We start from the raw sequence: 22,503 nt of genomic DNA on the forward strand, positions 1-22,503 counted from the left end.
TCATTGTGGTGATGTACAGAACCAAAATTAGAAAAAAGTTGTCTCTGTCCAAATATTTATGGACCTAACTGTATACTACAAAAGTATTCTCCATTGTTATTTTATTAAACTCCAGCTAAAATAGTAATAAAATAAAACTCTTCAATTTAATTTTCTTTACTCTTATTATTGAAAAGACATGGCAATAAACAAGAAAGCTGTTCTTAATGTAGAGAGTGGCTCTGTGACATCTTAGTAGAGGTTTAAATGCTCTGCGAGCGGCAGAAACACAAGCGGCTCTGGGCCCCAGTCCCCTAATGACCACCTTTTATACACTGTGACAGTTTGAGGTCCTCTCGACCCCTTGAACCCTCTGACCACTCTTCAGACACCAGGTAAAAGTCTAATAATTATTTATTTGGACAATATTAAAGTGCACAAAGCACCTACACTCCACAATACTCATGTACTAAGCAATAATCAATAATAAACAATCAATACAATCCTCCACACTCCCAGACATGTTGCCACCCTTCCACCCAGCTCAGCTCAATGCTCTGGTCTCTCACAGTCCTTTTTATGGTCCTTGACCTGGAAGTGTTTCGACCTCACTGTCCACGTGACCTGGAACACTTCCTGGTCAGATAAAAATCCTTTCTTCTTCTCCCCGGAAGCACGTCATTCTTCCTGTCCATGTGACTTGAATGTACTTCCAGGGCGTAGGGCAAACAATCCTTGTTCCTCCTTGCAGCGTCGCCTAGCGGCTCCCATGGCATCCAGTAGGGTTGGGGATAAAAACTCTGGCATTCCCTGCTGGCATTCGGGGCGCCTCCATGCTGCAGAAAGGGCTCCACCTGGCGGCCTAGGGGTATTGGCCGGGATGAACGGCCGGCCACCTATCACAACACCGCCGGGGCTCATTGACCTGGTTGGGGCACAGCGATGAGCTCAAGTGTGGCGCTGATTAGGGTGGCTAGGACTTCTACTGTGCCTGCCCTACTGAAATACCCGGCAGCAGTAGAGGAGTCACCGCTACTTCAGAAAGTGAAAAAAAAAATGTAAATAAGTGAACATCTCACAACTTTATGACTTGAATAGATGCACAATATAAAAAATCTAAAAAGAAAATAAACACAAATTGGGTTTATTCTATTTTAGTGAAGTACAGTTAGACTTTAGAAGGCCAATTATTACATTCAATTCTGGAAAGGTGCCTTCTTCTGAGTTTGATACCCAGTGTTCTCTTTAAATTCACTCCCCGAGCATTTATGTAAACTATGGCAGTAACCACAGTTACACTCAAAGCATATCATCAAGTCTTCAAACTAACCAGTTGTATGCCAGTTGTCTCATAATACTTACTCATATTTGCAATGCACTTCCATAGACAATTTAAAGTCTAGGGAACCAGATATTCCCACACACATAACCAACTTACATTAATATTACACTTCAATACATCATAACAGAACGGCAAACACCAATCCGAGTCGGTGGTCTACCAAAGAACGTTTTGGACGCGAGTCAACGCTGAAACATTGAAATGCCGTCTTCTAAAGAACCAATCAGGACAGTTCAGATAGTAGAAGTCAGAAACTTCGCAGTTCAGTGAAAGACTGAATAAGAGATGTGCAGGAATTCCTCAATAATTTATGAAGACAAAATTTCCCTGCTCAGAGTTTGCTCCTGTACTCGAAGCTGGACTATCCACTTAATACGTCACCTGTACATTCCTTGGTCATTGTGGCTGTGGGTTACATTCTGAGCAGCAGGGCTGTGTTCTGGTAGCAACTAAAAGATGTCTTTGCTTGTAGGAAGGCAGACACTGTTTATTAGTGCCAATATAAAAAAGTACAGCAAGACCTTGGCGTTCAGGCACAGGGACACTCCTTGAACCCCATGCATGTCATGAAATCTCACTTGAACCTTAAGCCATTCTTGTCCAGTGTCACACACATGCGATTAGGAGGCAGTCAAAAAGCCTAAAGGTGAGTGAAATATCGCGAGACAAGGGGTTGTCACGTGGTACTTACCTGAATCTCTTCATGTCTCAACAGGAAAACCGAGGAAAAATAATTACGTTCATTTCTGGGTTCCAAAATGGCCACCATGACGTCACTTCCAGCCACTATGAATGACTTCACTTCCAGTTCCTCCAAAATGACGTTGTTTCCGGCTCCTGCATTCAATGTCATTTCCTGCCAACCAGTTCCTGTACCCATATTTCCTTCTGTATTAAAACGCCATCTTGCTTCATATACTTTGTCAAATGTCCTAATACAGTACTTTTGATCATTTACATTGCTTTACTTTGCTTTATTTTTGTCCATTGGATAATATATGGGGACGGTCCCCAAAACTTTCTTTGTGGATCTTCTTTTTGTTGTGATATTTCCACACCAGTTAAGCATCATCTTTTATGGCGGGGCTCACTCTAGCATTTCAACATTTGGGTTTGTAAGAATTCACCATGATATCTTGTGCATAAAACATACTGCAACTGTTCACACAATATAACTTTTTGGGACTTCAGTGGCTCCATATAAGCCAGCTTAAGAGAAAATAAAATAAATAAATAATTACCTCAACATGCTTCTCTAAATTTGAAGGCAAATTCTTAAAAGCAGAGATTCTTTAGGTGCTGAAAGGCACTGCGTTAAATATGAATCACCTTTGCATTTTAAAATTTGAACAAAATGTTCAAATACAAGCTTGGAGAAAATGCACACTCAGTTTCCACATCTTTAGCAGGGAGCAGGAAGCATTGGGAAGAACCTGCCAGATGAGCAGTGGAAGGCATGCTGGGACGTTTTTTATATTTGAATAATATGCCAGTCTAATGTCTGCATCTGAGCAAACACACCTGATTGAGGTATTATGAAGTCATAAAAGAGACCAGTCTGTGTAACGAGGACTTGATTGAATAATGTGACCAAGTAAGAAATTTGACCTTAAATGTAGTGGAGTAAAAGTAGCTGTGAATGAAATTTACTCAAGTACAAATGCGATAAAATCTACTTAAATAATGAAGTAGTTTCACTGTTACTTTACACCTCTGAGGGAGGCAGCAGCTCAGATCATAAACAGTCCAGTCTTGTGCGATCATTTGTGTAATCGTCAGACGCTTCTTACCGTAAGTTATAGCTGAGTGAACGGACTGCAGTTACAAGATGTCCGTGAGGACCAACACGTTGTGACTCTCCGATGCCATGATGAAAGTCTGGTCAAGTTCAAATAACTACTCCCAAGGGAAAATTGAAACCGTAAACTCCTCTGTAGGTGAAGTCACATGGCACTTTGCCATTTTAAGGTGGACAACTTTACAAATTCACTAATGCTTTTCAATGGGAGGTTTTGAGATTATAAAACTTTGTACAGCGTGATCTGATAGAGCCAACTTAACCAAAATTGAACTGTTTCAACAAATTTCTTTGAAAAATAAGCAGATCACATTTAAACGAATTCAGTCTACGGGGCCAAGTTGTTTAATCTGGAGACAAACTGGCAGAGCTATTTCAATATGTGCTTTGTACATTATATGTGGACACATCTAAAAATGGTAATTATGAAAGAATCACATGAAAAGTACAGTGTTATTCAACTCTAACACTAGTTAGCAACATAATATATTCAATAAGATAAAGAATATGAATGTAAAGACACTTTAAAAGTGTGTACTTATACTAAATTAAGTAACAAGATACCCAGCACTATTTCTAAAATCCAATATCATTGTATTGCTTACAAAAATTCAAAACTTCAGGAAGGGGTTTTCTGCCAAAACACATTGTTTATTTCAACATTTTAATAAACAGAAAGAACATAAAAGAACAAATGATTTACTGTGAAGTTCTGACTTCAGATAAAGCAACAAACTGTTGCCGGACATTGGCAAGAAACGCAGAGAAGTTGTTGGTGTCCTGCAGTTTTCTTTCAAGCCGAGACATCTCTTCAAGTTCTGGATCACATGATGTCACTGGAGGGACCAAAAAAAAAAAAAAAAAAACCAAATATGAAAATTTGTTGTAAATGATTTTAACATAATTATATTTTACATTTACTTAGCAGACTTTTACCCAAAATGACTTGCACAAATGTCAACAAAAATAGAGTAAAAATCATCACTGCAGACAAGATTGCAAAACTGATCACTACCAGAGATGAACTCTGAACATAATGCAAACAAGTTGGACATCCTTTGGTTACAAAAACCTAAGAACTAAGTTAGGCAGAGCGAGAGTCAAACGAGAGACTTCAGATACTTCTTAAACACATTGAGGGAGTCAGCAGCTCAGAATGAGCTCCACAGAAGGAGCCTCACATGAAGAGTCTGGATTGAGATTTGTCGCCACTCCAAGATGGTCATTCATCCACAAACCCGAATGGTCAAGAAGCACAGGACCTCACCAGAGTCTCCATGTGTGTGTGTGTGGACCCGCTGGCTACACTGTAGGCAAACATCAAGGAGTTAACCTTCACATGTGCCGCTACCAGGAGCCAATGTAGTGATCAGAAGAGATGAGTGGCATGTGCCCACCTCGGCTGGTTGAATACCAGATGTGTTGCTGCATTTTGAATTTTCAGAAATAATCATTGTAATTATGAAGTAGGATTCAAACAAAGTGAATAACCCAAATATGAACAAATGTTTACGAAATTTGAAACAAACTTTCTGTGAACATTTTGTAAAAATACATAAGCAAATGGTAACCAAAGAAAAAAAGTGGTCAGCTTGAAAAGTTTTGACAATTCCAATGCATCAAGTGAGTCAAGTTCAAATAAGATGGTTAGTGGGTGTGAAGTCATCCAAAACTACAACCAGAGGCAATGCACTCCAATATCTCCAAGTCAGCTTTATACACATTTAAAGACTGGCGGTGATCAACTGGCGAGTTGTGGGTGAACGTCTGAAGAAGGTCTGGGATTCCATGCTGGGACAGACACATACAGCACAATAAACGCTGCTGCCCTTCATTTGGTCTTCTGACAAGTGCAGTTTAGGTATTGTGGACATGCTTACAACACTCAACGGCTTACTAAATGACACATCAACACGAGTTCTCTGCTACTAGTAAAGAACTCTAAAATGGAAATGTCAATACACAGAACATTAACGTGTAGTGGTGAGAAAGCGCCATGTAAATGTAGTGTAGAGTGTCGAGGTTCATAAAGCAGACTTTGGACTAGAACAGAATACATGGATGTTGCTCCACCTGTAAATGCATACAGTCACTGTTAGCCAAATCTGAATATGAAGGTCTGCCCGATATGCAGTTTTTGACCACAACCTAAAGTGAACCAGGGACGAGTATCACAATATATATTTGGAGTAAGGTTTCTACAAATCCAAATTGTGAATGCAAGTTTGAATTATTATACAACAGCCCCCTAAACAGTGCTGAAACAAGACATTAGGAATTTCTCATTTTACCTGCATTTTGTATCACTCTTTAATTTAATATTGTTTTTATCAGTATGCTGTTGCTGGAGTATGTGAATTTCCCCTTGGGATTAATAAAGTATCTATCTATCTCACCTTCATACTGGTTTTCTTCAGTGATATGTAAATCAAAAGTGTACGGGCAGTCTGGATCTTTGTGACTTATATTCCTGAAAACAAACTGCAGTTTCTCTCCTATATAAAGAAAAAAGGAAAATAAGAACAATGAAGAAGTGCCAAAGTAGACCTAAAGTGGTGCCACCCGATATTGAAGGGCAAAGGCCTGCAAAACCAAAGTTTAAAAAAGTTACCATGAAGTCTTTTGATTTCCAAGGCCAACACCTTCCTAAAAACCTCTGTGTTCTTTTGGAGTACCTTCAGAACTGCTTTGTTCCTCTCATTTGCAGCATGAAGTGCTAGAAATTGAAAAGCAAGCAGCAAGAAAATTAGAAAACCAGAAAGTAACTTAAATCTAACTGGTATAAAATCTGAAATGAATATAGTCAACTTGCACATTGTTATTTACTCTGTGCATGTGGTAGAATAAAAAGTTCATCTTGTGCTTGCTGTTCTGAAGAGAGATGAACTAAGAAGAGTGTTCTGAAATCAACTTTATTAATCGCAAATCAATAAATCCCTTCTATCAGTATAACAAACAATATAAAATCAACACAAAAGATCTCAATAAAAATAAACTAATCTCACATCATATTTCAAATTATCAAAGAAGTTCTGATCCTCAAGTTTTCAAGGTGGCTTTATTAATCTCATTAGTGTTAACCCTGAGAGTGACGCCTACTCAGAGTTCTCTACATAAATACGGTTAAGCCCAAGTCCGAGTCCGAGTCGAGGATCTGCTTTATGCTGTTAAGCCCAAGTGACTCTCAGGACAGGATTTCTGCTGCCATCTAATGGATAGAATCAGAACATTCTGCAGAAAAAAAAAAATCCATGAACATCCCTATTCATTCTGCCACTTTATGGTACCTCATTAATATTCATAGGTTAAGCAGGGCCTTCAACCAATGGAAAACAAAGACATGAAGCCATTTTTAAAACAAAGTTTAACTCAACGATTGCTGAAATCCGGTGATGACAATGATGTGGTTTGGTCATCATACGTTGACACGGACAATGGAGCCGACACCTGATCGTTATTTTCTGACCAGCCAAGTTTCAATGAGGTTTGTGTTTTGTTGTTGGCATTGTACTACTGCTGGCAACCCTGTATCTTCTCATTGCCCATTTTTGGGTAATCCTGGTTTTAAGATGCCAGTTGATCACGATTATCCTTTTACGATTTTTTCGATGACAGTCTGGTGGAGAAAATAGTCGTCAAAATGAACCGATATACTGAGTGGTTTCAGAAAAGTCGCAACGAACCATTTGTATGTCAAAGCCACTGGCGGCCAGTCACTGCAGTTGACATGTGAGGGGTTTTATGTCTCCTGATACTGCAGGACATAGTAGGCAAAGGAGTCCAGAGGTGGTACTGGTCCATAAATCTGTTGTTGCCGACACTCATTTTCAGCAAAGTTATGAATGAATGCCAATTTTCAGTCATTGTGAAATATCTGCTTTTCACAAATGAGGAGGACTATGATGAAGCCAGTCATGCGATGGGTACCAGGTGATCAAATATGTAGATGGTGTATGTTTTTGATGAATTAAGTGTTGAGGAAATTCTCATGGGTTACAAGGGAAGGCTGTCATGGATGCCGTACATCACATCCAAAACAGGAACAGTTCAGTGTCAAGTGCTACAAGGTGTGTGTACATCTGGAACTTGACACTACGCCAGAAGATGACAGGTACAGTCAAGATTGTGATACGTCACGCAATATGCCTGGCGACTCTGGTCATGTGAACACATCAACCAGCAGCTGTGTGGCAAAAAGACTGAGATCAAGTGGAAGAACAAGAAACACGTTAGCCCCCTAAGTACTGTTCACAATGCAGCAACTGTCAAGGTCTTTGTCAGGGGAAATGTGGGCATCACTAAGCCTGGCACTGTGGTAGCCTACAATGACCCAATGGGTGTGTGCACCATGTGGATTGGGCCCGACATTCTACTCTCTCACGTGCAAGAAACAGGAAATCAAATCTTTTGACATCTGCTTGAATAGTGCCCTTGTGCATGGGTGATGGTTTCAAAATGCATGAATTGCAAGACATATTCCAAACTTACAGCAGTGGACACTCAGACCATTCCTACTTACACAGAATGACATTGTTTGGTGGGTGGTGCTTTTGGCAGAAGCAACATCAATAAATCCTTTATTGTTAAGTCACTTTCAGAACAATACTGTAAAAACAGTGGTAATACTGCCAATACTGATGCTCTGTGCAAGAAAGGACAGAGCCGGCTATACTTACTTAGAAGGCTGGCGTCCTTCAACATCTACAATAAGATGCTGCAGATGTTCTATCAGACGGTTGTGGCGAGCGCCCTCTTCTACGCAGTGGTGTGCTGGGGAGGCAGCATTAAGAGGAAAGACGCCTCACGCCTGGACAAACTGGTGAGGAAGGCAGGCTCAATTGTTGTCATGGAGCTGGACAGTTTGACATCTGTGGCAGAGCGACGGGCACTCAGCAGGCTCCTATCAATTATGGAGAATCCACTGCATCCACTTAATAGTATCATCTCCAGACAGAAGAGCAGCTTCAGCGACAGACTGCTGTCACCGTCCTGCTCCACTGACAGATTGAGGAGATCGTTCCTCCCCCAAACTATGCGACTCTTCAATTCCACCCGGGGGGGTAAACGTTAACATTTAACATTATACAAAGTTATTGTCTGTTTTTCACCTGCATTATTATCCATCCATCCATTTTCCAACCCGTTGAATCCAAACACAGGGTCATGGGGGTCTGCTGGAGCCAATCCCATCCAACACAGGGCACAAGGCAGGAACCAATCCCAGGCAGGGTGCCAACCCACCGCAGGACACACACAAACACACCCACACACCAAGCACACACTAGGGCCAATTTAGAATCGCCAATCCACCTAACCAGCATGTCTTTGGACTGTGGGAGGAAACCGGAGCGCCCGGAGGAAACCCACGCAGGGAGGGCATGGGAAGCGAACCCGGGTCCCCAGGTCTCCCAACTGCGAGGCAGCAGCGCTACCCACTGTGCCACCATGCCGCATGCATTATTATCATTCTTTAATTTAATATTATTTATTGTATCATTATGCTGCTGCTGGAGAATGTGAATTTCCCATTGGGATTAATAAAGTATCTATCTATCTATCTATCTATCTGAGAGGTCTAAAATGGAACAAAAAACAGTGAAAGATTGTTCCTCTCTCCACAGAAAGGTCAATTTGTGTTTAAAGAATCAAATTGGAAGGACATCAAAATTATTAGCATTGATGGCACACAGCACACTCCATTGCAAATCACCAGTTCTCTTGTTCAATGGAGGTCTGTACAAATTCTAAGCTGCTGCTGATGTCTAATGCCCAATACCCCAAACCAAGTCTGCTCCTCCTGGGTGTCTTCACCAGTTGTCCATACCTATACAAATATTCTAAAGCTCCTTCCCATCTGGACCATCCAAAGGGACTGCTTTGTGTTGTTGACATCATGGAGATATCATTCTAGGGTCCTCATCTTAAAGAAGAGCACGAAAGACTTAACTGGCCTCTGACTTACTGCTGTGGATGAAGAAATCTACAACAAGAGCCTTTGAAACGGCTACCGAGATTGGCAGAAATTCCAGTTTTCCCAGGACTGATGTTTCAGTGCCTCCATCTTCTTGGTGCCATAACAGCAGTGTTTATCCAAATCGATTAAATAGTGGATTTGAATTGTCTAGGATTTGGTTAACAGCGATTGCACCCAGAAGGAACCTGCTGCTTTAAAAGGGTCCAATGCTGGGTACTCCTGTGCCCAAAATAGATTCCTATAACTGCAGCAAACGTAGGGCTCAGGCATACCACACTTGGAGTATTTGGTGGGAAAAAATGGAGAGCAGAGAAATGGACCAATTATCAAACTAAATTGACTGTTTTAAAAAAAGAGCCCCATCAAGATGTTGCTGCCCTGTTTGTTGTAAAAGAGCATAAGCCAGAGGCCTCCAGGACTGGACTGTCAGATCAGATAAATAACTTCAACAAACACCGTATTTTGGCTGTACACATCAGTTGTTGCCCTCCTTCAGCAGAGGACAATAAATGCAGACGGGATGGTGAGGCGTCAGTTTGGTCACTTGGTAAGTTCATTTATGTGCTGCTCTTCTGCAAACATTAATCTCTACCGCTGTATTGAATGTTGTGTTGGGTCATGCGTCGTAATTGATTGACAGCATGATACACAACATTTGTTATGTTTTGGATGTGACACCAACAGAAACTCCTAGAAACCATGTCCCCTGGAAATAAAGTTCAAGTTCAGTGAATATTTGTACATAAACCCTAATCTTGAACTTAAAATGGACATTAAAAGGGGACTGGCGTCCAACATGGAAACAAAAATTTGAAAAATTTCAGACAACATTAAACTTTGATTTAAGAAAATGTCCTTTATGCATTTCTCAGGTGTGCCTGCAACAACAAAAGCAAACTGGAAGTAAACTCTCTCTTATTCTTGGTACAATCACCTTCATTTGTATGCTCCCAGTGATCATCATGCATGGAGTATCGATATTAATCCTGGGCACAGCCCTAATACTGGCAAACACATCAAATCATACAAAAGTTTGATACCACTCAAAAAAAGCATCATTGCTCTACAATTATTGAGCTTTTTTCGTGAAGATTATTTCAGTTGGGACAGCAAGTCAGAGAGGCGTGGAACATGTGATGTTCAATCAAGTGACAGACATTATAGGAGTTCATTTAGTTTTAATCAGGTCAGGTTCAGTTGGTTTAGTGCGGATGTTTTAGCAATGACGGAGTGGTCATTCCTGCCTCACAGTGCCAGGGTGTTTGCATGACGTTTGCATGCTCTCCCAATGTATTTGCAGGCTGACATGCATCAGGTAGCTTGCATAATGGAAATGTGTCTGTAATATTCAATTACCAAAAGTCAGTCTTCCATCCGTCCCCATTTTCAGTTGTTCTGCATGGAAGCATAAAGACGGAGTGATCATGTGACATTTCAGGGGCTACAGTCTAGCCGTTTACAAATTGAGGGATTTGAGGGACACCCTGAGGGAGAAACCTTGCTGTGGAGGAAGACCAGCAGTGAGGTGAAGCACATAGCTGGTCACCTTTTAAAATGGCTGAACCTTGCACAAATATTCTGTTTTTTTCTTCCTAAACTGACATGAATACATGGTTTTGCATTATGTGTGCAATCTCAGGATAAGGATCATTACTTGAAAACTCTTGACTGACTTAACAAAAATGGAAGCATTCCATTAAGGCTTTTGTTTACATGTTGGACCCTGATACCCAGGCTGGGAATTTAAAATGTATAGAAATCATTTCACTTTAGAACACAATTCCATGTGTTAAATTATTGTATACCATGAATGTGAATAAATAGCAAACTAGGAAAATACCAAACTTCCCTTTTAAACCCATATATGGTTAGATGGGGACTTTGTGAGTGGTCCTTACAGACCAGCGCTTGAATACTGCACCGTTGTTTGACTGCACTGCACATCACTTGATGATACGTTGAATAGAAACAAAGAAACATCTAAGAGGATTAGAACGCTGGTTACAAAGGTCACATAATAATGGATTCCAAAGCAATAACTGTACCTTTTTTCTTTTCCATTTGTTTCTCTCTAAGATGCTCAATCTGTTTAATTAATTCCCTCTTTAAATTTTCTCTTTCTGAGATCTCTGAATGGAGTTTTGATAGTTCTGCCAATTTCTTCTCTCTTTCTACATCCATTAGTTCACAATCTTAAATAGAAAAGACGAAATTAAGAAACATTTCAACAAGTCAAAATTTGTAAGCAACTTCAGGAAGGTCGTGTGGTTAAAGAGAACAAGTTAAAATTGGTTACAGTGTCAGCGTTACGAGATTATGAATTATATACAACAAACAAGAAATTGGTTAATGTTTTGAGCACTTTAAAATTGCACAGATCAGTGGAAATTGAGAATTTAAACAGAATGCTACTCATGGATTTGCCATCAAGGCCTGCTTCCTTTGTTACTTGTGTTTTTCCGTCTGGTCACCATAACCTCGATTAAGTCTGAGTGTTCACCTTTTAAGACTGGGAGATGTCCACTTACAATAACAGCTCAAACAACTGCATTCTTTTATTCTAATTGAAGTCCATCCTGCCAAACAAACAGATTATGCGCAGAGAATCTTTTGCACTTTGCATTTTCTCGGTTTATGCAGGTTGTACTGGTTGCCCTCCAAAGTTTTGGGGGTATTGGTGTAGACGTTTTCCAGCCGGTTGCCCTTCCTGACTGGAACTTCCTTTAATCATCTTTAAAGACACGAGAGGGATGGTGACCTTCTAGCCACAGGGCTAATGATCCTTAGACAATCTGTTCACCTAGAAGACCACCTTCATCAGAAAGCGTGCCTGGTTGGGTGCTGCTTTCTTCATTTGTGTACTTGGATAAAACAGCAAGAACAAATGATGATTTGTGGTTTAATTGGCTCTTGATTTTTAGTGTCAGATGTGTGAAACAATGCCATTCAAAACTCAAGACAACATTAGGGTTAACTGACAACACAGACACAGATGTTAAAGTAAAAAATTACATGCTGGATCTACATGTACAATATTTCTGGTGAGAATAGTGAATTGTTGGGCACAGCTTTAGAATGCAAAGGGGCACATTACTGTTCATGGAGGATGGCACAATGAAGGAGCAACATATTGGCATAGGCGTAAAGTTTAAAAACAATCTTGTTTGGCTGGGTCAGCACCTTCTTTCACTTCAGATGTTTTTATCCGATTGGGTTTTAGATCATTTCTGGGTTATTGTTGGATTAATTAAATATGGTGATACAGTGAGCATGCTTGCAGATATAAGGCACAGAGATAGATAATCAAAGGATAAAATTGATATTGAATTCAGTGATCAATGGTTTTGTCATTTTTAGTGGCCTACCAAAGGCTGTTTAGTTTGACAGAAATCACTGAGAGGGCATGAAGATGTTTAATAAAAACCAGCAAAAGGAGGAGAAAACACGACGTGTGCTACAAAACCAAAAGGGTGTCACAAGCCAAAACGTGCAGGACAGTCAAGGACGAACACTGCATGCCAAATCCTCACCAATTATGTTCATCTTCTGCCTCTCCAATATCAGGTTACAGTCTGTGCATTTTTTTAAAACTTGTTCTGTAGTAAAACAAAGGGCTCGATTACTGTCTAAAAGACTAACCTCTAAGTTACATACACGGCCAAGAAGATCTTACCAGTCGCGACTTGAACATTTTCCTTATAAATTTGTTTTCTCTCGTGCATGGTATTGTTGTACTCCAACACAAACTGATCAAGCTCCTTTTCACATTCATCGATTTTCTTGCACACCTCATCCAAGACATCAGGGTTTTTCAGTGCAGCCATTGGACCTTATGGGTAGGGGGAGGGGGTAATGGGAGAAAGAGAAAACTCTTACTTTATTAATCCCAAAGGAGAAATTCACATACTCTAGCAGCATCATACGGATAACAATATTAAATTAAAAAGAGTGATAACAATGCTTGTATAACAGACAATAACTTTGAATAATGTTAACGTTTACCCCTCCCGGTGGAATTGAAGAGTCGCATAGTGTGGGGTCTCCTCAGTCTGTCAGTGGAGCAGGACGGTGACAGCAGTCTGTCGCTGAAGCTGTTCTTCTGTCTGGAGATGATCCTGTTTAGTGGGTGCAGTGGATTCTCCATGATTGACAGGAGTCTGCTCAGCGGCCGTCGCTCCGCCACAGATGTCAGACTGTCCAGCTCCGTGCCTACAATAGAGCCTGCCTTTCTCACCAGTTTGTCCAGACGTGAGGCGTTTTTCTTCTTAATGCTGCCTCCCCAGCACACCACTGCGTAGAAGAGGGCGCTCGCCACAACCGTGTGATAGAACATCTGCAGAATCTTATTGCTATAACAGTCGTAAAACTCAAGTCACAAGCATTTTGAGGATTGAAATAATTATTTTGTTCTGCTGCTTTTAGCGAATGATTATTTGAAGGGTGTCCGGTTTGATTCATGTAGATGAAAAGAAAACACTAACCTGGTCACCGGTGTTAAGAAAGGAAACCTTCATCCCAGAGTGCTATAGTCATTACATTTCCCTGCAGAACTCTATGGGGACACCACTGCTAAGGTGTTCACCCCACAATTCATTAACCAGACAGAGCTACATTAAGCCAAAGGGAACCCGAGGCATATGCGAGACATTTAGCTCTTTGTTACTTTTCTCCGAATATGCAGAATGTAGACTTGGAGACTCCGGCACTGTTTGACGTCTAGGCAGTGAGATTTCTGCAAAGATCACGATTGGCTGCAGGAGTTGCAGCTTTTTTTTTTTTTTTTTTAAAATCAACATTAATAATAATAATAAATAATAATTCATTACATTTATATAGTGCTTTTCTCAGTACTCAAAGCGCTATCCACACAGGGAGGAACCGGGAAGTGAACCCACAATCTTCCACAGTCTCCTTACTGCAAAGCTCAAGTTCAAGTAGGCTTTATTGTCACTTCAACCATATACAGTTAGTACACAGTGAAACGAAACAACGTTCCCCCAGGACCAAGGTGCTACATGCAACATAAATTTACAACATAAATTAACAGAAAAACTAAACTAGCTAACTAAGAGGCCTAGTTAGCTGGCTAGCAGAGACAAGACAGATTGACCTAACATAAATTTCCTAACATGAATTACCTAACATGAATTACAGCATAAATCAACAAAAACTAACTAACTAACTATCTAAGGAAGACTTTTTTAACCAGACAGCAGACAACAAAGTGCACGTGCAATGTGCAAACAAAAGCAACAAGTGACAGTGCGACAAAAAACACAAACGTAACATAATATGGTGTTGTGGTGATGAGTTGAGGTAGTGGAGAAACAGTAAACATTCCTTAGTTTAGCAGCAAAAAAAAAAATTAGGAAGTAAAGAAGTTAGTGCAAAAAGTAAACCAGTAATGGATATTGTGCAAAAAAAAAGAAAGCATTTACAGGTTGGTGTGTACGATAGTTTGGTAGTGTAGGTCAGTGTGTTTAAGCTTGTGTTGATTAGTCAGTCCAATCTCAATGTTTTGAGGTAGTTGAGTTAAGCTAAGTGATAATGTTTGTGTGTGTGTGTGTGTGTGCGTGCGTGTGTGTGTGTTTATCAGTCCAGTCCCTTTTTGTTGAGAAGACGGATGGCTTGTGGAAAAAAGCTGTTGCACAGTCTGGATGTGTGTGCCCGAATGCTTCGGTACCTTTTTCCAGATGGCAGGAGGGTGAAGTGTGTGTGAGAGGGGTGTGTCCGATCAGCCACAATGCTGGTGGCTTTGCAGATGCAGCGTGTGGTGTAGATGTCTTCAATAGAGGGGAGAGAGACCCCGATGATCTTCTCTGCTGTCCTCACTATCCGCTGTAGGGTCTTGCGGTCCGATATGGCACAATTCCCAAACCAGACAGTGATGCAGCCGCTCAGGATGCTCTCGATAGTTCCTCTATAGAAGGTGGTCAGGATCGGTGGTGGGAGCTGGGCCTTTCTCAGTCTTCTCAGAAAGAAGAGACGGTGTTGGGCTTTCTTGTGTAGGGAGCTGGTGTTGAGGGACCAGCTGAGGTCCTTCTCCAGGTGGACGCCCAGGAATTTGGTGCTGTCGACGATCTCCACAGAGGAGCCGTTGATGCTCAGCGGAGAATGGTCACCTCGTGTCCTCCTAAAGTCAACAACCATCTCCTTTGTCTTGTCAACATTCAGAGACAGGTTGTTGTCTTTACACCAGTCCGTTAGCCCCTGCACTTCCTCTCTGTACGCTGACTCGTCGTTCTTGCTAATGAGACCCACCACGGTCTTATCATCAGCGAACTTAATGATGTGATTTGAGCTGTATGTTGCTACACAGTCGTGAGTCAGCAGTGTGAACAGCAGGGGACTGAGCACACAGCCTTGTGGGGCACCAGTGCTCAGTGTGGTGGTGCTGGAGGTGCAGTTCCCGATCCGTACTGACTGAGGCCTTCCGGTCAGAAAGTCCAGGATCCAGTTGCAGAGGGAGGTGTTCAGGCCCAACAGGCTCAGCTTCCCGATCAGTTGTTGGGGGATGATCGTGTTGAATGCTGAGCTGAAATCTATGTACAGCATTCGAACGTATGTGTCCTTCTTGTCCAAGTGTGTGAGGGCAAGATGGAGTGCAGTGGAGATGGCGTCGTCCGTTGAGCGGTTAGGACGGTACGCAAATTGCAGTGGGTCCAGTGAGGGGGGCAGCAGGGACTTGATGTGTCTCATGACAAGCCGCTCGAAGCACTTCATGATGGTGGGTGTAAGTGCAACAGGACGATAGTCATTGAGACAGGACACAGAAGACTTCTTGGGCACGGGTACGATGGTGGTGGCCTTGAAGCACGTGGGAACGACGGCGCTGCTCAGAGAGATGTTGAAGATGTCGGTAAGAACATCTGCCAGCTGTTCTGCACATTCTCTGAGCACTCTGCCTGGGATGTTGTCTGGTCCAGCAGCTTTACGTGGGTTGACTCTGCGTAGAGTTTTCTTCACATCCGCTGTAGTGAGACACAGCACCTGGTCGTTCAGAGGAGGGGTGGTCTTCCTCGCCGCCACGTCGTTCTGCCTGTCGAACCGAGCGTAGAAGTTGTTCAGCACATCTGGGAGGGAGCCGTCACCGTCACAGGCAGGTGATGTCGTCCTGTAGTGTGTGATGGCTTGTAAGCCCTGCCACATGCGCCGTGTGTCGCCGCTGTCTATGAAGTGATTGTGGATTCTCTGGGCGTGTGCGCGCTTCGCCTCTCTGATGGCCCGAGAGAGTTTGGCCCTTGCTCTTCTAAGGGCCACCTTGTCTCCCGCTTTGAAGGCAGAGTCTCGGGTCCTCAGAAGTGCACGCACTTCCGCAGTAATCCACGGTTTCTGGTTGGGTCGTGAGATGATGTTCTTGGAGACAGTGACGTCATCGGTGCACTTACTGATGTAGTTGGTCACTGATGAAGTGTACTCCTCCAAGTCAGTGAAGTCGCCGTAAGTTGCAGCCTCCCTAAACATGTTCCAGTCAGTGCTCTCAAAACAATCCTGAAGAGCAGAGATGGCTCCTGCTGGCCAGGTTTTCACTTGCTTCAGAACCGGTTTTGAACGCCTGACGAGTGGTCTGTATGCTGGAATTAGCATAACAGAGATGTGGTCTGAGTAGCCGAGGTGGGGGCGGGGCTCAGCCCGATATGCACCGGGGATGTTTGTGTAAACAAGATCCAGCGTGTTTTCCCCTCTCGTTGCAAAGTCCACATATTGATGTAATCTAGGAAGCACTGACTTGAGATTTGCATGGTTGAAATCTCCAGCAACAATAAACAGTCCATCCGGGTGTGTATTTTGCAGTTCACTGATCTTTGTATACAGTTCCCATAGCGCTTCCTTAGCATTAGCGCCAGGTGGAATGAACACTCCGATAATGAAAACGGTGGTGAATTCCCGTGGTAAATAAAAAGGTCTGCATCTAACAGTCACAAACTCCACTAGCGATGAGCAATAACTAGAAACTAGCACAGAGTTCTTGCACCATTTCGCGTTGATGTAAACACACAAGCCGCCACCGCGAGTCTTACCGCACAAAGCTGCATTTCTGTCGGCGCGAAACGAGGCTAGCCCATCTAGCTGAATAGCGGTGTCCGGTACTTTGTCGCTGAGCCATGTCTCCGTGAAAACAAAGACACAGCAGTCTCTAACCTCACGCTGTGTAGCCTGCTGGAGTCGGATGTAGTCCAGTTTATTGTCCAGGGAGCAGACGTTGGATAGGATGATGGACGGGAGAGCCGGCCGGCTAGGGTTTGTTTTTAGCCTAGCACAGACTCCCGCCCGCTTTCCGCGCTTCTGCTTCCTCGCGCACCGCTTCCGATGTCCCCTTCTCCAGCCGCCGGCATCAGGCAACGGCGAGGCTTCGAGGCCTGGTTCGCGCAGCAAGCCGAGGTCGCGTAGCGTTTCCCGCAGCTCATCATGGATGTCGTTAACCGGTTTGTTTAGGTAGAAGAGTGTCTGGCGGTTGTATGTACGAACACCAGTCGCGATGATATCCATACATAGAGTAAAATAAACACGTTACACATAAAAACGTAAACAACGTAGCACCGTTTTTGCTCCGGAGCGGCCGCTGCGTGCTACTGCCGCGCCGCCATTTCCATATCAATGAGCAGCAGCAGCAGCACTACCACTGCGCCACCTGTGAGGACTATTACAACATTGTGAGGATTATTAAAACATTAATCGTTTTGAAATCTTCACGGCCGGTCGTTCTCCGGGTTTTGAGCCCTGCTTTTGCTTTCCATTTCATTGGGGTCTTGGAGATTCGGGTAGTCTGAGGATGTGGCCTGTCGGGTGCACTAGACATCCAGTGGCTGTCATTCTGTTTGAACAGGCAACACTAATGGAGTGCTTTATCGTTGATACAGTCACCTACATACAGGTACAGATATTCATCAACACATACTGTGACTCTGATTTTGTAAGGTAATTGCCAAATTTTGGTTTGGGGTGCGGGGGGTTGAGTACCAGAGTGTGTAACAACTTGCTTGGCATATTCCACCAGTCCATGGTGGCCAGTAGTGATGCTCCAATTGATCAGCTGATTTTCATCCCAAATGATTCAGTTGGTGATTACAAGTTAGCAGATTTCAAAAATGTCTCTTTTCTAGACCCCACTTTTCTCAGCTTTCCTGTACTTTGGTTGTAGTGCTCCTTTACATGAATTATTATGGCAGTTAAGGAAACACACGTGTCATGTTGCTGCCAAACAGTCAGCCGATTATTCTGACCTTAGAGAATTAAGACATAAATCTGAACTTTTACAGTAAACAAAGAGTAGCAAACGGAGAAAAGGGAATCCGAGGAGCCATTCTGTGCATGCGGAGGAACAGCAGAGTTTCCACATACCCCAAACCTAATCCCATCGTACCAATCATTTACATCATCAACCATGAATATGCCTGACCCCATCAACTCCTCCATGCCCATCCAACAATAACTTTCCCATTCACGTACAACCCCTAATCTCAGACTGATCATTCAAATCTCTTTTCAGAATGGAATTGGGAAAGGACACAACAAACAGAGAGAGAAAGCAATGAAGTGGGTGCTCACTTTGGAAGCTGAAGAATTTTCAGAATACGAGGATTATGTTTGTCATTTTGAAGTCTGACAGTGAGTGTGAAGGAGAGGCCAGAACGGATTCTCAGACAAGTGAAGAAATGTGGATGTCACAAAATGATAAAACTGAATGGTATTCTCATCCACAGAAGGAGCCACTCCGCCTTGCTGCTAATGTGATCAAGATGCAACTGGGTCCAACGTGGATGGCAGTCATGCGTGTACATGACACCATGTCTTCTTTTGAATGTTTTATTCCAGAGACCTTCCAGAATAAGCATTTTGGAATGCACGGATTTGGAGGGGAGGCAGGTTTTTGGAGAGAGGTGGAAGGAAATGGACCAAACCAAATTTACATGCTGTAACTCCTCTAGGGAGCGTGCCAGCCTCCCAACCTGACAGACAGACGCTAGAAGCCCACTGATAAAAACAAAGATGTTTTTATTTTCTCTTCACCACGTGGAAAATGCCTACCCCATTTCCCACGGGCACAACTCAATCTCACAAACACACAACACTGACAATTCTTCTCTTTACTCCTCCTTGGCAAGCTTTGTCTACCCGACTCTGGCTCACCAAGTACTGTCCCCCTGGTCCCTTATATAAGGCACCAGGAAGTGCTTCAGGTGCTAGTTGCCCTACTTCTGACAGCACTTCCGGGTGTGGTGGACGAATGGCCCACACAGGCTCAGGAACAGCTGCAGCACCTCCTGGTGGCGCCCGGATCCCAACAGGCTGTATTGGACTGTATGCTAAGTGGGCATACGCACAGAGGATTAACAAACAATTCAACAGCACCAGAGACACACGTTGTATGTGGCAGGGCGTTCAGACAATTACAAACTACAAGCCCAACCCACACAGCAGTGATGGTGATGCCTCCCTTCCAGATGAACTGAACAACTTCTTCGCATGGTTTGAGGCGCAGAGCCTGCGAGGAAAGCAACACCTCCCTCCACTGACCAGGCACTCTGTCTCTCCATAACTGACGTGAAGAGGACTCTATCCAGAGTCAATCCACGCAAGGCTGTAGGACCTGACAACATACCTGGTCGTGTGCTCAAAGAATGTGCCAGTCAACTGGCTGGTGTCCTCACAGACATCTTCAACAACAACAACAACATTTATTTCTATAGCACGTTTTCATACAAAAAGTAGCTCAAAGTGCTTTACATAATGAAGAGAAGAAAAATAAACGATAAAATAAGAAATTAAAATAAGACAACATTAGTTAACATAGAAAGGAGTAAGGTCCGATGGCCAGGGTGGACAGAAAAAACAAAAAAAAACTCCAGAAGGCTGGAGAAAAAAATAAAATCTGTAGGGGTTCCAGGCCACGAGACCGCCCAGTCCCCTCTGGGCAACACATCTCTGAGCCAGTCATCAGTCCCAGCATGCTTCATATCGACCACGATCATACCAGTGCCGAAGAAGTCAGTGACATGCTGTTCACCCTGCTGACTCACGACTGCACAGCCATTCACAACACCAACCACATCATCAAGTTTGCGGATGATACAACAGTGCTGGGACTGATAAGCAGGGATGATGAAACAGCATACAGAGATGAGGTGGAAAGGCTGTCTGCATGGTGTGAAGACAACAATCTCTCAATGTCAACAAGACAAAAGAGATAATCATGGACTTCAGAAAATCACATCCTGCCCACATCCCACTCAGCACCAACGGTTTAGATGTGGAGACTGTTAGGAGTACCAAGTTCCTCGGTGTGCACATAACTGAGGAACTTACGTGGACACATAACACCTCACCACTAATCAAGAAAGCCCAGCAGAGACTACACTTCCTGAGGCGGCTGAAGCGAGCAAGTCCTCCCCCTTCCATCCTCACCATGTTCTACAGAGGCACCATTGAGAGTGTTCTGACCAGCTGCATCACGGCCTGGTATGGCAACTGCAACATATTTGACCGCAAGCGCCTGCAAAGGATAGTGAAGACAACAGAGAACATTATTGGGGTGCCTCTCCCTTCACTACAGGACATATTTTACAAACGCAGTGTCTGCAAGGCCTGCAGCATTGTGCAGGACCCCTTACACCCCTCACATGGACTTTTCACACTTCTGCCATCCAAGAGAAGATACTGCAGCATCAAAGCCAGACCTGCCAGGCTGCAGGAGAGTTTTTACCCCCAAGCTGTCAGACTCCTTAACACCAGGCTGCCCCCTGGGACCTTCCACACGGCCTCAACCACCTTTAAAAAAAACAGAACTTTTATACATGTGAGCCACTGTCCTGTAAAGACGAGTGTGCAGGTAGAGAAGAACTGAAAATCTCATACTGACTTAAGTATTTTGACACTCTTGATATCCTTCTGCTGTGAAACATTCTGACCTGTCGTTGTGTACACATGTCTTAAACAACTATTATACACTGATAATAAATAGATATAGACAATCCATCCATCCATCCATTTTCTAACCCGCTGAATCCGAACACAGGGTCACGGGGGTCTGCTGGAGCCAATCCCAGTCAACACAGGGCACAAGGCAGGAACCAATCCCGAGCAGGGTGCCAACCCACCGCAGGACACACACAAACACACCAAGCACACACTACGGCCAATTTAGAATCACCAATCCAACTAACCTGCATGTCTTTGGATTGTGGGAGGAAACCGGAGCACCCGGAGGAAACCCACGCAGACACGGGGAGAACATGCAAACTCCATGCAAGGAGGACCCGGGAAGTGAACCCAGGTCCCCAGATCTCCCAACTGCGAGGCAGCAGCGCCACCGTGCCGCTCCTAGATATACTGTAGATAATACAGAAATTATTTATTTTATTGCATATCTTACACATCAATATTGCTGCTACTTCTTTGTTTTGTCTTTGCACAATGTCTTGTCCTGTTTGTGTTTTAATTTTAAATTATAATTCTATTTTTAAATTTATTTATTGCATGTCATGTTACACTGTGGACCCTGAGCTTCGCAATTTCGTCTATCTATATACTTGTATATGGCTGAGATGACAATAAAGTTCACTTTGACTTAGACTCCTGCAGGGCTTCATGGGAGATCAGAGGTATGGCTTCCACCCAGGGGGCTGCCATCTAGTGTTTCGGGGGAGGTAGTGTTCTGTCCACACTGGCTTCCCCAGTCCTTCCATAGCAAAGCTGTCCCGCCGAGCCAAGGGCCCCGGCCATCTATGACAATGCATACTTTGAGCTTCTTCTAATTGGATCTGAAAATGCCAGCAAGTATGAGTCCACTGAATCCCAGCGGAATGCAGAAACTGGCCGAGAACCTTTCAATGCCATGTTGTCTCTGAAAGACTTTCACAATATTTTCAGGATTATCTACTTTGCCAACCAGCACGACGACAGAGGGACAAACTAGCTGCAATTGGGTTAGTGGGGGGCCAGTGGGTTGAAGGCCTTTCGGAACTCACTACAGTCCTGGACCCAGCAATACTGTTGATGATCAGCTTATGGTATTTCAATGCCGCTGCCCATTCAGGCAGTACATGCTGTAGAATACGGAATCGAGATCTGGGCTGCCATCTTATGCATGGAACATGCAGGCATACCCTGGCTTTGTGTTCACCTGCGCTAAACGTATCATTTCATTATAACCCTGTATGTCCTTTCAATTGGTTCAATTCAAACCAATAGACATCAATAGCTCTGGAAACCTTCTCATTTATATTTGCTCAATATTGATGATGTAGTCCACTTATATCTTGACTAGCAAAATACCTCCCTTCTCAGCGGCAAAGTACTGCTTTAAAATTTTAAATAATAAACTGAGGGAAAATGTACCAGTAATTATTTGTTAAGGATCTCTTTGTATACCACGTTGTCAGTTCAGCCCTCTGGTTGTAATATGACCAA

The 22,503-nt window shown here is 43.2% G+C and overlaps 1 protein-coding gene across 1 annotated transcript in view; it reads right to left on the minus strand.

Annotated features, from left to right (window-relative positions):
• Nucleotides 1-3,818: 3,818 nt before the first annotated feature.
• The window catches only part of LOC114669453 (kinetochore protein Spc25-like), a 39,724-nt gene continuing 21,039 nt past the window's right edge, over nucleotides 3,819-22,503 (minus strand). Inside the window, exons 2-7 of the mRNA XM_028825676.2 lie at nucleotides 12,767-12,922; nucleotides 12,624-12,689; nucleotides 11,139-11,285; nucleotides 5,731-5,835; nucleotides 5,516-5,614; nucleotides 3,819-3,955 (exon numbers count right to left, since the gene is read on the minus strand). Of these exons, the coding sequence (XP_028681509.2) occupies nucleotides 3,819-3,955; nucleotides 5,516-5,614; nucleotides 5,731-5,835; nucleotides 11,139-11,285; nucleotides 12,624-12,689; nucleotides 12,767-12,917 (705 nt within the window). The 5' untranslated portion in view covers nucleotides 12,918-12,922. The remainder of the gene's footprint in view (nucleotides 3,956-5,515; nucleotides 5,615-5,730; nucleotides 5,836-11,138; nucleotides 11,286-12,623; nucleotides 12,690-12,766; nucleotides 12,923-22,503) is intronic.

This window comes from Erpetoichthys calabaricus, chromosome 2, assembly GCF_900747795.2.
Source record: "Erpetoichthys calabaricus chromosome 2, fErpCal1.3, whole genome shotgun sequence".
Lineage (NCBI taxonomy): Eukaryota > Metazoa > Chordata > Cladistia > Polypteriformes > Polypteridae > Erpetoichthys > Erpetoichthys calabaricus.